General features: G+C 38.4%; 1 protein-coding gene across 4 annotated transcripts in view; it reads right to left on the reverse strand.

Annotated features, from left to right (window-relative positions):
* Positions 1-15,722, reverse strand: part of LOC130930722 (zinc finger protein DPF3-like) — a 64,481-nt gene that overhangs the window by 12,507 nt on the left and 36,252 nt on the right. For all 4 annotated transcript variants that reach the window (XM_057858773.1, XM_057858772.1, XM_057858774.1 and 1 more), the window contains exons 5-9: positions 12,696-12,791; positions 12,528-12,588; positions 7,629-7,670; positions 7,387-7,527; positions 2,429-2,542 (exon numbers count right to left, since the gene is read on the reverse strand). In XM_057858773.1, the coding sequence (XP_057714756.1) occupies positions 2,429-2,542; positions 7,387-7,527; positions 7,629-7,670; positions 12,528-12,588; positions 12,696-12,791 (454 nt within the window). The remainder of the gene's footprint in view (positions 1-2,428; positions 2,543-7,386; positions 7,528-7,628; positions 7,671-12,527; positions 12,589-12,695; positions 12,792-15,722) is intronic.

Raw genomic sequence — 15,722 nt, forward strand, 5'->3', positions numbered from 1 at the left:
TTCAAACATTTGTTAAGAGTAGGGTTGTTCCGATCATGTTTTTTTGCTCCCGATCCAATCGTTTTAGTTTGAGTATCTGCCGATCCCGATATTTCCCGATCCGATTGCTTTTTTTTTTGCTCCAGATTCAATTCCAATCATTCCCGATAATTTTTCCCGATTTCCCCGACATTTTAGCAATGCATTAAGAAAAAAATGAATAAAACTTGGACGAATATATACATTGAACATAAAGTACATAAGTACTGTTTGTGTGTTTATTATGACAATAAATCCTCAAGATGGCATTTACATTATTAACATTCTTTCTGTGAGAGGGATCCACGGATAGAAAGACTTGTGACTTTGTATATTGTGACTAAATATTGCCATCTAGTGTATTTGTTGAGCTTTCAGTAAATGATACTGTAGCCATGCCCAAATGCATGACGGGAAGTGGAACCATGACTGTGCGTAGTGCTACCAATTGATATATCTTCTTTGCGTTGGGAAATAACATAAGGTGTTAAGAAAAAGATCAATATCTACCTTGCTTCCCCACATTCCTTCCCATGATATTTCTAATCGTAGGGAGGGGGATTGTAAGGCTTTAGCCAATTAAAAAAAGGCTCCAAAGACAGCCAAAATTCACTCTACTCATTTTACGCTGCCTTTTATCTCTCTATATAGGTAAAACTGCACCATTACAGATTGAGCGCGACAATGCGTGAGAGGGTCGTGCAGTGCATGCATTAATTGCGTTAAATATTTTAACATGATACATTTAAAAAAAAATATTAATTACCGCCGTTATCGGGATAAATTTTATAACCCTACCTTAAGCCTAAACTAAAGACTCTGGATTAGTGTAACATATTATGTCTGTAACTTTAAATACAATTAGAAAACGATTTAATTAAAAAATATATGTATATTAAAAAAAGGCATGGCCGATATTTTTTTGCCGATTCCGATACTTTGAAAATGACGTGATCGGACCCGATCGATCGGATCTAGTTAAGAGCATTGTTAAAAAAAAAAAAAAAAAGATCGCATTTAAGCTAGCGGACTTTTGCTATGTAAGTTAGCCAATTGTTCTATAATTATAACTATAATTACTAATAGTTGAGGCATCCAGATTCTGTTTTTTTTAAGAAGAGGTTTGATTACTGCAGTTTTTAAAGTCTGTGGAAACTCTCCTGTTTGGAGAGAAGTATTTATACTCTGAAGTATGTCTGGGGCTATGCAATGAAAAACAGTTTTGAAAAAGTTTGAAGGAAGGATGTCAAGGCAGCATGTTGTGGGCTTTAATTTTGACACAATTTCTCTTAAAGTGGCATAGTCCTTGCCTGGTACACCAGACTCAACGCTATTCCAGCTATTGAGTCTGGCCACCATTCCCACGGATACAATTTCCAGGGCGGAGCAAGCCACAGCAAACAGACAGCGGAGTGGACCAATCAGCGACGGGCAGACGTGACGTTATTAACTGACGACGGAAGCACGAGGGACTTGCGCGCGGAAGTAAACATACGAAGAGAGCGGAGTTTATTCAACATGGCTAGCGCGAGACAGACTATTGTCAATGACTCGTGTCGATGTGTTTTTGGTAATTTGAAACAGAATTTACCGCGGATTGGAACATGTTCTCGGTTATCCCGTTGACCATCTGTGTTGTGGAGACGACTTTCGACGCGCAAGAGTGACGTTGTTCGTGAAGAACACGTCACGCAAATAAACGAATCTGATTTGTCGATTGATTTTGTACCTGCTCGAAAAGGCCGTTAATGGGATGGTTCCCAGACTATTTCTCTCAGTGTTTGAAAAATACAGGGAGAATAGTTTGGCAGAGCCAGGCAAGCATAGTCCAAGAGGCTAAACTGTCTAAGATTGACGTGGGGGACATTTTGGGAGGCATTTAGAGTAACAATTGTTAATCGGGAGTTGCACACAGTCTGTCTTATCTTTAGTACTTTGTGCGTAAAGAACGCTGCGAAATCATTACAGGAGACCTCAGATACAAATTCCTGAGGTACTGATGCTTGTGGGTTTGTCAGTTTGTCAACAACAGAAAATAGTGTGCGGGTATTGTTGGTGTTTCTACTAATGATCTCTGAAAAATATGACTGTTTAGCATTTTTCAGTTCCTGGTTGTATTTGCGAAGACTCTCTTTGTAGATATCATAAAAAACCAGGAGTTTGTTTTTTCGTCACCTGCGTTCTGCTCGTCTGCAATCTTGCTTTTTTTCTTAAAGCTAGTGTGGCATTTGTACTTAGATCCTCATTTAGTTTTTCATACCGTTTGAGGCTAAGCTCAGGTATTTTAATTTTTCATGTTCCTTATCCGATTACTCGATTATTCAAACTAGTTCATCGATTAATCGACTTCTAAAATATTCAGTGTGATATTACAGAAGATGAACGGAAAACCAAAAATACTGCGACTCACTTTTGCATTGGCAGATAGTGCAGGGGGAGCCAGATTTCATGAGCTTCTCGTTGGCGTTCTGACATTTCTCACAGTGTCTTTGGGGAATCCTGTTCCCGATCGGAACCTTTGGACCTGAGAAAAGCACTTGTTTTACAAAAGTGTTTACAAAAACAAAAGGCTATCAGCAGACATTTTGATTTTTAGAATAGTGACTGGTGGCCTGTCACCAGAATAAAGGTGAATATAGATTTTTAAGCACTCAAAGGGCTAGTTTGCCGAAAAAGGCTCCAATCCGATACTTGACGCCATTACAGAAGGACAGTTTAAGGCTGTCATGGGTGGTTAGACATATTTAAAGAGGAAAGATAGACATTGTGCAACAATAAACAGCTATGCTAGGGCTAGCACTGATAACCATTAGCCCTGAGTTCATCAAGTATTGTGGAGATATTTACACTGAGGAACATAAGTATTTAAATACCCTCCGATTTTGAGAAGTTCTGCCACTTAGAAATGATGGGCGGGTTTGAAATTTTCATGGTAGGTGCTTCTCCACTGTGAGAGACAATCTAATGACAAAAAAATCCAGAAATCCCAGTGTGTGATTTTTTAAAAAACAATTTATTTGTTGCTGCTAATAACTGCTGCAACTAAGTATTTGAAAACCTGTCTTTTAGCTAGAATTGTGAGCCTCAAAGACCTGTTAGTCACCTTTAAAGAGTCCAACAAATAAGTGGAGTGGAGGTGGAGTTTTTGTGTCTGACTTTTTGACCTGTTTGAGGCAGTTAGCTGCCTATAAACACCTGTCCACCCCATACAATCGGGAAGACTCCAATGGCGTACCGCACGCAGGCTATTTTTAGACCGTGACGTCGCATCGTAAAGCGGAAGTAAAGCCGAAGTGGGACATTATAGACCCGCCCTCGCATAGACCCAACGTAAAAAGTGCTACTTTTCGCCGGTAATCTTTCAAAAACGAACATGCCGATCACGCATTGCTTGTAGAAACGACTCTAGGCATTACGACCATGAAGGATGTTTTCTTCATACGTTCACGGAAACCAAAAACTCGGGAGGAAAAAATGTGAAAACCGAATCAACTTGCGCGGACTTTAACACCAGCTCGGCAAATCCATTCACGTTTCATATGCAGTAAACATTATGTTGGGTTGGCATGGTCTTTCAGAGGACAAAGAGGTAAGCCATTTTTATATTTTTACTTTATTTTTTTTTAGCGTAACGTTGTGCCGTACTGCTTCTGTCTGACAATGAATGATCTGAAAAAAATTACAATGGTATCTGATTGCCACTGTTACCGTTTCTGTTATATATATATATATAAAAAAAGAACTTTAGTAAGGGGGAAGTGTTCGTTTGCTGTCACTGAGTAGCATTTGCGATCGCTACACAAAGCTAACTAAATTACCCCCAAGAACGGTAAGAGACTTAGGACAACCAGAGGATATATAAGAAAGACAGGGCTGATGGTAAAGGATAGCTTGTTGAAACCGGAGAATGTCATTGTCAGTCGCGTCGATAAAAAAAAGCTAAAGCTATGCTTAGGTCGGCTCGTTTTTGTCGTCTTTTTCAGCCTTCGACACTAAAGCCATCTCTTTAACTGACCATTTTTATGTTCTTCCACATCTATGCCAGTCAATTTGGCACCAGGCACATCATTTTCGGAGAGAATTGGTAGGTTTAGCGCTGTAAACATCTCCTTCGTACACGATTTCCATTCATTTCCTATTAGGGACAATCGGTGGCTTGTCCTAGCTTTGTCCCAGCTTAGCAACAGTAGCTAACGCTATGAATATTAATGAGCGGAAGTGACGTGTTGCTTGCGGTACGCCACTCCTCGCAAAGACAAGACAAAAGATACAGAATTGTAGACCTCTACAAGGCTGGACAGAGTTACGGGGCAATTGCCAAGATCCACCATTGGAGCAATTATTAGAAATTAGAAGAAACTAAACATGACTGTCAATCTCCTTCGGACTGGGGCTCCATGCAAGATCTACCTCGTAGGGTCTCAATGATCCGAGGAATGGTGAGGAATCAGCCAAGAACTACACAGGAGGAGCTGGTCAATGACCTGAAAGGAGCTGGGATCACCATTTCCAAGGTTACTGTTGGTAATAAACTAAGACGTCAAGGCTTTAAATCATGCATGGCACTAGGGCTGCAGCTATCAGTTATTTTAGTAGTCAATTAATCGATTAACTAGTTGGTTCGAGTAATCAGATAAGGAACATAAATAATGAAAATACCTGAGCTGAGCCTCAAATTGTATTAAAAAAAAATAATAAATGGATGAGGATCTAAGTACAACAAAAGAACAATTGGCTAACTTACATCGCAAAAGTCCGCTAGCTTAAATGCTATAAAATGCTAACATTTAAAAAAAAAAAATTTTTTTTTTTACAATGCTCTTAACAAATGGTTCAAACGCATATTCCCACAAAAACGCTTAAATATACATATGAACTAAATTATTAATGCATTAAAAAAAAAAAAACAGCTCAGACAAAAACTTAGCTTATGTTGGTCTTAACAGAGCGCAGCTGGATTCAATCATGTGAAATGAGTTATCGTATTCACTGTTGCCACTTGAGGGCAGTGTATCCACACAAATCAATAAAACTAAATGCAAACACTTTCAAAACAAACCGTTACAATGCCACTTTATTTAAACGAATACTTGAAACAGCAAAATTTAATTCAATCTTTTTTCTAATCGAATTACTTGAGTTAATCGATTGATCGTTGCAGCACTACATCGCACGGTAGGTTCACCTTCTTAAACCAGCAGTCTAGGCCCGTTTTAACTTTGCCAATGACCATTTGGATGATCCAGAGGAGTCATGGGAGAAAGCCACGTGGTCAAATGAGATCAAAATGGAATTTTTTTGGTCTTAATTCCACTCATCTTTGGAGGAAGCTCAAATGTGTTTTTCAGTGACAGCCCAGAAACCTGATTGATCTAGAGAAGATCTGTGTGGAGCAGGAGTGCAAAATCCCTGCTGTAGTCTGTGCAAACCTGGTGAAAAGTTACAGGAAACGTTTGACGTAATTGTAAACTAAGGCTACTGTACCAAATATTAACATTGATTTTTCTCTGGTGTTCAAATACTTATTTGCAGCAGTATAATACAAATAAATTGTTTATTAAAAAAAAAAAAAAATCACATTGATTTCAGGTTTTTTCTTTCTTTAGATTGTCTCCCACAGCAGACAAGAACCTAGCATTAAAATTTCAAACCCGCCCATCATTTCTAAGTGAGAGAACTTGCAAAATTGCAGGGTGTTCAAATACTTATTTCCTCACTGTAAGAGGACTTTTTCAAGGTAAAGTAGATTTTATTTTTTTTCGTAATAGGTGGTCCCCGGGTTGCGATGTACCAGACTTACGTGATTTTGACTTTACGACGCCGGATTCTCGACTCGTCCACTATTTTGCCTCCAGTCGTTTTTTTTTTTTTTTTTTTTTTCAAATGATGTTGGCTTTTGTTTTTTGATGCATGCTTTTATTTTGGCACAGGAAGCAGAGAGCAAGCAGTACTTCCACACTTGAGTAAAAGAGCATGTACACACGAAGAAGTACGTCTTTGCACACACGAAGAAGAGCACATGCGCACATGAGGAAAAGCGCACAGAAGAAGAAGTCGAGCAGCCGACAGAGAGGGAGGGGAAAGAAAGCCTGCGCGCACATTTGTTGCTTGTTGTGAAGCATCCACAGAGGCAACACCTGTACATAACCTTTTGTACTGTTTATTGTGCGTTATACCGTATATTTATAAAATACCGTATTTTTCGGACTACAAGTCGCACCTGAGTATAAGTCGCACCAGCCATAAAATGCTCAACGACGTGGAAAAAAACATATAAGTCGCACCGTAGTATAAGTTGCATTTCTGGGGGAAATTTACTTGATAAAATCCAACACATAGAACAGATATGTCATCTTGAAAGGCAATTTAAAATAAAAATAGAGAACAACATGCTGACTAAGTGTACAGTATGATAATGTTACCTGATGCATGAACAACAAAATGCGAACGTGGCCGGTATGTTAACGTAACATATCTATTTAAGAGTTATTCAGATAACTATAGCATAAAGAACATGCTAACAATTTACCAAACCATCTGTGTCACTCCAAAACACCAAAATAACATGTGAAATGAAATAACAATGTGTTAATAATTTCACACATAAGTCGCTCCAGAGTATAAGTCGAACCCATAGCCAAACTATGAAAAAAACTGACTTATAGTCCAAAAAATATGGTACTTGGGGCGTGTTTATGTGATTGTTTTTGGTGACATGCGGACGCTAACTGATACATGCTAATCGTTTGTTATTGATATATCAGCAGCTAGTTATAAACACAAATTTGAATTGCTGTTATTGAAGATGAAACTGAATTTTAGTTTCATTCTGCAAGTGTTGATGTCATGAGCAGCTGAATAAAGTCGGCAAAACATACGGACGTCTGACATCGTCATTTCGGAGCTTAGCTCGCTGTCTAGCTAGGACTTAGCTACAAAGTCTTGGCAAGGGCGGTACAATAACTTATACATGTTTTTGGATAGTTATTTTGAAATTTGGGCGGTATATAGGGGTATTTAAATGTTTAATTCAGACTTACGCGGAAATTCCGATTACGTCGCCAGCGCAAGAACGGAACGCGTTCGTAACCCAGGGACTACCTGTCGTGGTTTTTAAACTTAAGTGTCTTCATGGTTTCAGACTGCCGCAGAGAACACAAGTGGAAACTGTGGTGTCTGGCTCACCTGACAAGCTGCGGCGTATGAATCAGGAGGATGCAACTCGGCGTGTTAATGTTAATTTGTTTGTTAAAGTCATTTTCGATCAATCAAATATGTCTGTGTAACGTCTCACTGTAAATGTCCCATATTAAGATGTGAACACCTGCGGCGTATAGTCAGGTGTAGAGCGGAAATTATGGTACTTACGTTTGTGTCTGTCCATGGCCTGCACAGATGGAGACCTGGATGGCACAGAACTCCTCTCCCCGGATCTGTCCTCCTCTGCCAAGTGGGAATTGGTATAGTGGTAGCTTAGTCCAGTACGGCTCCTATAGCGCTTCGCATAGACTGTAACACACAAACACACACTGTAAGAAATCCCTAATCGCATAATTGTACACACATAAATTGCAATTTGCAGAGACATCATAGTAATTGACTCATGTTACCTGAGGTTGATGATTTGGAGTTATTCCTTTGTTTGTATCTGTCTGGAAAAGAAGGGAAAATGTAATATTAAGAGCAGTCATGTATAAATGTTTTTGAAAACAAAGTTTAATGTCATTTTATTCAATCACTAAAGCAGGTCAAATATTTATGAATAGAATATTAATTAGGCCACTTTTGAGCTTGATTACTCCTTTTACGTTCAGGAAAGGCCCAATTAACAAATATCCGTAAAAGATTAGCCAAAGCGATTATCCTGTGTTGTGGGATGTGTTGAGTCATTGTTTGCCACCAATCTGCATAGAATATGTTTAGGACCAGAAACATTAAAACTAAATACATTATACAACGAGAGGTAAAAGTATGTGAATCCTAAAAATACTTGAATTTCTACATAAATTGGTCATCAAAATCACAAAAAAAAAAAAAAAAAAAAAAAAAATTGCTAATATTAACCCTTAGTAGGGCACTCATTAGGTGCCATTAAACGTCCAATCCATTTCGACTGGTAGGGCTAATGACACTGTTACTAGGGCCATAAGCAGAGTGTACAGGTAGTCCCCGGTTTACGAAGGAGTTCCATTTCTACGCTGGCGATCTAACCCGAATTTCCGCTAAGTCGGAATTAACCCTTTACAGGGTTTCCCCTAGGATTTTTTGAAGCTGTGGTGATGGTCGGTGTGAAAGAATATATTTTATTCATGATTATAAAACAAATTACTGGTGTGATACTATATTCATTTGTTAGATCATTCATCCAGGTTCGTGTGTTGTATTTCTTTGAACGTCCAAAATGACGCCAGTTGACTGCCTTATCATGTTTTGACTCCCTTTCGTCCGAGCTACAGCTATATTTCCAAGGTCGTACTTTACGATGTTTTCTGTGGAAAATCTCCAGGTTGAGCTGTAATAAGTTTCACTTCTGTTTCACAGTAAGCATCCAGTTTTGAGAAACAACACCAAATAAGGCACTTCCTAAACTGTTGCTATTCTGAACTAACCAATCACTGCATGCCATGTTCTCACGTTCTGCATATTCTATTACTATGTATTATCATGTGACTTTGTCAGTAAAAGGGGAGCACGATGAAAAAAAAAAAAAAAGTTGGAGATCGATCCCCGTGCACGTAAAAGAAACTGATTTGAATGTGAGCTTTTTCTCCTTGCGACTGTCCTTAGAATAGAATACTGGTTGTGTTTTATTTCCTGACAGTCGGCTACATCCAGAGGTTGCGCTAGACTTTTTCGTTGTCTGCCATTTTGACTGACAGGGTCATAAAAATCCGGTCATAATCTATTTTTACCCGTCACTTAAATTTTTAAAATGATAATAATGACATATTCAATAGCAGTGTTGGTCAAAAGCGGTGCGTTACTTACTCAACTCTGAATAAATTGAAGAAACTACCAGCCATGTTGTGTCTACTCTCTACTCTGTTGATTTGTCATCCAAGACTCTGAGTGCGTTCAGGTTTGAGAATAGCGCACGTACTTCTGACTCCAAGCTGTTTGTCCCTGCTCATTCAATTAGGCTACGTTCATACTACAGGTCTTAATGCACAAATCCGATTTTTTTGTCATATCCGTTTTTTTGGTGTGCCCGTTCAGACTGCTTTTGTCCATTGAGACCATTCAAGTATTACGCATGCGCTCTAATTCGCAGTCCGACACGCGCCGGTGCGCGGAAGCATCAAAACAAATGACAAGTCATCTGTCATTCCAAGGATATCATATTTTGCTTTTCAAAAGGAGGAGACAAATAACAAACATAAATAATCCCCGTTTAGGCTTATATTCACAGTTTATATGGATCGATAGCATGCACGCACTGTCCGTGCATGTCACACACACATACGGGAAGTTTGCCCCGACTTTCCAAGTCGGGCTGCAGCCAGACCCCTCTCCCGACTCTCGGCCGTGTAGGAAATGTTGAAATATAGCTCACATAGAGCAGAGAGAAAACCGATCATTCTCATGCTTATCCTCAACCCATTTTTATTTTTTTATGACTGTTGTCAAGCCTGGCCCTTCCCCAAAAGCCGTGCTCACTGCAAGCTAGGCGCTAATAACGTACAGCTGAAATCGGATTTGGGACACTGGACGGTACAGACCGCCGCGACACTCTGGAAAAATGTGGCCCAGATCGGATTTGAACCACATACAAAAATGACCCAGATCGTATTTGAAATGGTCCACTTCTATGCGACTTGTCCCGTTCAGACCGTCAAGTTAATGCCTGACTCGAGTCGGAAAAACACGAAAAAATTGGATTCGTGCATTAAGACCTATAGAATGAACGTAGCCTGAGACAATGCTCTCCAAAGCTTCCTAACGTTTCCGTGTTTGCTCCACCTGAATGCTAGTTCGGACATTTTTCCGAGTAAGGCCAGCGACGTCGTGCATCAAGAGAGACAATAGCTTATTAATATGCACACTCGCCATCCTGTGGTCTGGGGTGTGAATTTCAACCTGTCGAAATGACGGATGGACTTCAGTTTTTTTCCGTCACCGTTTTAAAAAACCGGTCAACGACAGAAAATATTCGGTTAACGCGACCCCTGGCTACATCGGAGTTGGACAGTCCCAACATGTTGTGCCGTGGCGAAATTGCTTCATATCATGAGAAATGGGAATTTCTTCTTTTCACATTAATATTTTGCCAAGAAGAACCATAACATATCTGTTTGAAATATTTTATTAGCTAGGCTAATGTCATAGCTCTCAGCTCTCAGTACATGTATGTTGAATGCATAGCTGATTACAGATACTTGCATCTCATAGTCATTTTTTTGGCCCCAATACGTACCACAACAATAATAGTCTGTTAACGGACCAACCTACGTTGACGACTTAGATCTTTTCTTAATAGTTAATAGCAATAATAATGATAATAATAATAATTTTGAGGGGAAAATAAATTCTTAAAACTATGATATAGGCTGCACACAGACTACTTTTCATTGTGTCCAAGTGTCATTCTGTCAGTGTTGTCCCATTAAAAGATATACGTAAATATCTGCAGAAATGAGAGGGGTGTACTCACTTTTGTGATACACTGTATTTGAACTAGGGCTGCAGCTATCAAATATTTTAGTAATCGATTAATCGACTGAAAATTCTATCGATTAATCTAGTAATCGGAAAAAAACTTTATTAGGTAAAGAGCAATTATAAATATAGATGAGAAAACATTTCATCTAATATTGAACCATTTTCAGTCAATCAATGTCTTTATTTTCGATGTACATTGTTGAAAACAGCCAACAATTGCATCTCAGATGTAACTAGAATTTTAAAAAAAGACTAATTCACTGCTTCCACTCCAAAAACTTTTAGATCTTATTAAAAATTTCTTACCTAAAAATGTCATTACGCTTGATAACACACATCACTTAAAAGTTAGGTATTTTTCCCACGTGTTTCAATTGAATTTCCACTTGTGTCAAGCTACAAGTTCTAGTTAAGTTTTAAGTTAGTCTAAACTGTAAGTCCTGATAGGATTTTGAGTTTTTGCAGTGTTCAAAATAAATGCTATGCTGTATTGGAGCACATTAGGCACCAGTGCTACTTGGTGTTTTATCCAGCAATGACTACTGAGCTAAAATTGACAGCTAGCATTATGAAGTTTTTATTTTACACCCTAATCACTCTACAGCGCTTTTTTCACTGATTAAATAAAGCCTGTATGTAAGAGTTAGCCACACATCGACAGTGGTCATAATGAATAGAAACCTAGCCCTACGCAGGGATAACGTTACGTGAGCGAGTGACAGTAACGTTAATCTTATTTATGAGCGCTGAGAAGTGTACTGCTTTAAGATGGCGGCTGTTTTATTAACGCTGCCGAGTCGGTCATTTTGCATCTAGTTCTACGTACATGTGATATCTATCACACGCATCAGACGCTACCTGCTACCACCGTAGCAACATGCGGGCGTAGTTTTTAGCAACGTCGGCGCAGTTAGTAACGGCTGTCAGCTGCAGTAAGGCATTTTTTTAATTGCTTCTTCCTCTACGCACGCGATGTCAGCGCATTGTCCCGCATGAAAAGTAGTCCGGGCAAAACGTGATGCTTAGCGCTGGCAAAATTAAACGATTCCTCGAGGTGAATAAAATTACAGCAGGGCCGAAAACCAAAAGTGTTTTTTGCCATGTGGCAAAATGTTTTTGCCATGTGGCAAAATGTTTTTGCCATGTGGCAATTTTATTTGCCATATGGCAATTTTATTTGCCATGTGGCAAAATGTTTTTGCCGTGTGGCAATTTTTTTTGCCATGTAGCAAAATGTTTTTGCCATGTAGCAAAACATTTTTGCCACATGGCAAATACCACTTTTGGTTCTCGCTGTCTCTCGGTCGGATCAGTTTTTAAACTCGAGTTACTCGAGTTGCTCGAGTATTCGTTGCAGCTCTAATTTGAACAGCTGTTTGATAAAGAAAACTGATTCATTAGAGTCTGCCTCCTCCTTGTTTGAATGTTTTTGTTTAGTTGTGAAGTCAGTGAAGTCAGGAAGCTGTAATAAAATATTATTTTTGAAGGAAATAGTCATCCATTTTGTCTGAAAACTGAACTTGAAACTGAAATAAGTGACATTCATCCGATTAATCGATTATTAAAAAAAATAATAATAATAATCATTAATTGCAGCCGTAGTTCACACACTTTCTTCCTATCATTTATGGAGTCAACATCCAATCAGGATGCAGTCTGGATACAGTCTGCACAAAGATGCTCATTAAGGTCAGTTTTGGTACTTCAACTTGTCTGAGGTTTTCTGCTGTTCATCTCGAATACAGCACAAACTGTAGAAACATTAATGAGTTAAGACTCACATTTTAAAAACTGAAGAGGATGTCAGTCAGCAGTATTTGTAATTTAATCCTGCTCTAATGCCCACTTACTGTCACAGACATATGGCTTGTCATCATCTAGATCTGCCTTCCTGCGGCCTGAACCCCGACCCTGAAAACAAACAAAACCACCGAACTAACCTTGAGCATACAAGCAAAGGCATACATGCTAATGAGCTGTACATATTTAAAGCGTCTTTTTGTAATATAATTGCTTACCCTTCCTTTCCCCCGGTGTCTCCTCTTGGGAGTGTCCACCTCGTAGTCGTCATCGTCATTGAAACCATCTTCTGCTGCGTCTGCCTCCAGAACTCTCTGCCATGAGGGTATAATTTGGACAGTTAGATTTAAGGTCTGTTTATGCTTCTGTTTAAATTGAAATATTGAATTTTGTCTCAAATTTTGAATGGGATTAAGTATTCCCATTGCACTTGAGTAGTGACTATCGCAATTTACAGCTGTCATTTTAAAACACTGCCCACTTTTGTTTTTTAGTTTTTGTTTTGTAGAACGCTGTCAAGAGATTAAAACAACAAAAGTAGTGCTGACAATGTGTATGTTGAGTGCAAAATATGATGTTTGGAAGTCCTGAGCCAAATTGAGCTACAACCCCAAGCAAATTGAGCAACAACCCCAAGCAAAAAGTATGGAATCACCAGTCTCGGACGAGCACTCACTCAAACATTTTATTATGTAGAACAAACTCAGATAAAAAGCTTGAAAAAAAAAATGAATTAGTTGAAAGTGCAACTCTTTAGAATTAAGAAACACTAAAAGAAATTATTAAAAAAACATTGTGATGGTCAGTAAATGTTACTTTTAAAGAGCAAGTGCAGGGGAAAAAAATATGGAATCATGAGAAACAAACAAAGAAATAATCAAAACACATCTCTAGTATTTAGTAGCACCACCTCTGGCTTTTATGACAGCTTGCAGTCTCTGAGGCATGGACTTGATGAGTATTCTTCATCAATTTGGTGCCAACTCTCTTTGATTGCAGTTGCTAGATCTTCCTTGCAGGTCTGAGCCTTGCTGTGGACCATTTTTTCCAATTCAACCACAGGTTTTCTATAAGGTTGAGATCTGGGCTATTTACAGGCCATGACATTGACTAGATGATCTTTTTCCAATGACTGCTTTAACAGTTTTAGCTCTGTGGCATGATGCATTGTCATCTTGGAAAATGACAAACATATTTTCAATTGAAGGGACAAGAAAGCTGTCTAAAATTTCAATGTAAACTTGTGCATTTATTGAAGATTTAACCACAGCCATCTCCCCAGTGCTTTTGTCTGACATGCAGCTCCATGTCATCAAGGACTGAGGGAATTTTGATGTTTTCCTCAGGCAGTTATCTTTGTAAATCTCACTGGAACGACACCAAACAAAAGTTCCAGCATCATCACCTTGTCAATGCAGATTCTTGACTCATCACTTAAAATAACCTTAATCCAGTCATTCACAGTCCATGATTGCATCTCCTTAGCGCATTGCAGTCTTGTTCTTTTTCGTTTAAGTGTCAATTATGGTTTCCTTTTAGCTTTCCTGTATGAAAATCCCATTTCCTTACGGCAATTTTGCACAGTTCTGTCACATACCTTGACTCCAGCTTCCTCCCATTTCTTCTTCGTCTTGTTGTACATCTTCTGTTTTCAAGACATATGGTTAGTTGTTTGTCATGACGTTTGGATGTCTACCAGTACGCTTAACTTTAACAACCTTGCCATGCTGTTTGTACTTGGTCCAGATTTTTGATACAGCTGACTGTGAACAGCCCACATCTTTGGCAACCATACGTGTAGCGTTACCTTCTTCAAGAAGTTTCCTTGGTCTCAAGAGACATCTCTTTTGTTGGAGCCATGATTCTTGTGAATCCACTTGGTCCAGCAACCCTCCAAGGTGTGATAACTGCACTGTTTTTAACTGCTGACTAACGAGCAGATCTAATCTGAGGCAGGGGCCCAATTAAGGAAAGGAAATTGACTGGGTGTGTCTGCATTTTCTACTCAAATTGGAGTAATTCCATATTTTGTTCTTCAGAATGGAGTGATTCTTTATTGTTTTTCCCTGCACTTGCTCTATAAAAGTAACATTTACTGAACACCACAATGTTTTAATAGGGCTGTCAAACGATTAAAATTTTTAATAGAGTTAATCACAGCTTAGAAATTAATTAATCGTAATTAATTGCAATTCAAACCATCTCTGAAATATGCCATATTCTTCTGTAAATTATTGTTGGAATGGAAAGATAAGACAAGACATATACATACAACATACTGAACATAAGTACTGTATTTGTTTATTATAACAATAAATCCACAAATGGCATTATTAGCATTCTTTCTGTTAAAGTGATCCACGGATAGAAAGACTTGTAGTTCTTAAAAGATAAATGTTATAGTTACAAGTTACAAGTTATATTAAAACTAGGGCTGTCAAAATTATCGCGTTATCGCACGGTAATTAATTTTTTAAATTAATCACGTTAAAATATTTGACGCAATTAACGCACATGTCCCGCTCAGACAGTATTCTGCCTTTTGTTAAGTTTTACAGCAAGGCTTTTTGTGCTGTCTAACAGCGAACTCTTGTGGTCGCTTTGCGACATGGTTTATTGTTGTCTTGCTAGTTCAATATGGCTGCACGACGTCTCGGGCTGACGCCTACGCTGTAATGTTGTGCTTATATGACCCTTGGACAAGATTTGTCCGTAAGTATGGTTGTTGTAAATAATGTACATATAATGTTAGTAAGCGAAATTATTTTTTGTATGACACGCTTTTTGTTTATGTTTAGTGGACCTGTATAGCGTGCTAAGCTAACGTTGTTGCTAATGGAATGCTTGTGTACTTTTTTTTTTTGTAGTTTTATGACGGTCTAAAGAGGACAATGGTTTGAGGCCATTTTATTAATAAATCAGATGAAAAAGGAAGAAGTCTGATTATTATGGCGTCGTTCACTAGCTGTCTAGCTTTGGAAAAAGTAGACGCTTCGGAGTGAGGACAGCATAGACAGATTTAAATGACAGTAGAGTGAAATGCCCACTACAGTCCTTATGTACCGTATGTTGAATGTATATATCCATCTTGTGTCTTATCTTTCCATTCCAACAATTTATTTTACAGAATATATATATATAATTTACAGAAAAATATGGCATATTTTATAGATGGTTTGAATTGCGAATAATGGCGATTAATTACGATTAATTAATTTTTAAACTGTAATTAACTCGATTAAAAA

This window comes from Corythoichthys intestinalis, chromosome 15 (assembly GCF_030265065.1).
Source record: "Corythoichthys intestinalis isolate RoL2023-P3 chromosome 15, ASM3026506v1, whole genome shotgun sequence".
NCBI classification, from domain to species: domain Eukaryota; kingdom Metazoa; phylum Chordata; class Actinopteri; order Syngnathiformes; family Syngnathidae; genus Corythoichthys; species Corythoichthys intestinalis.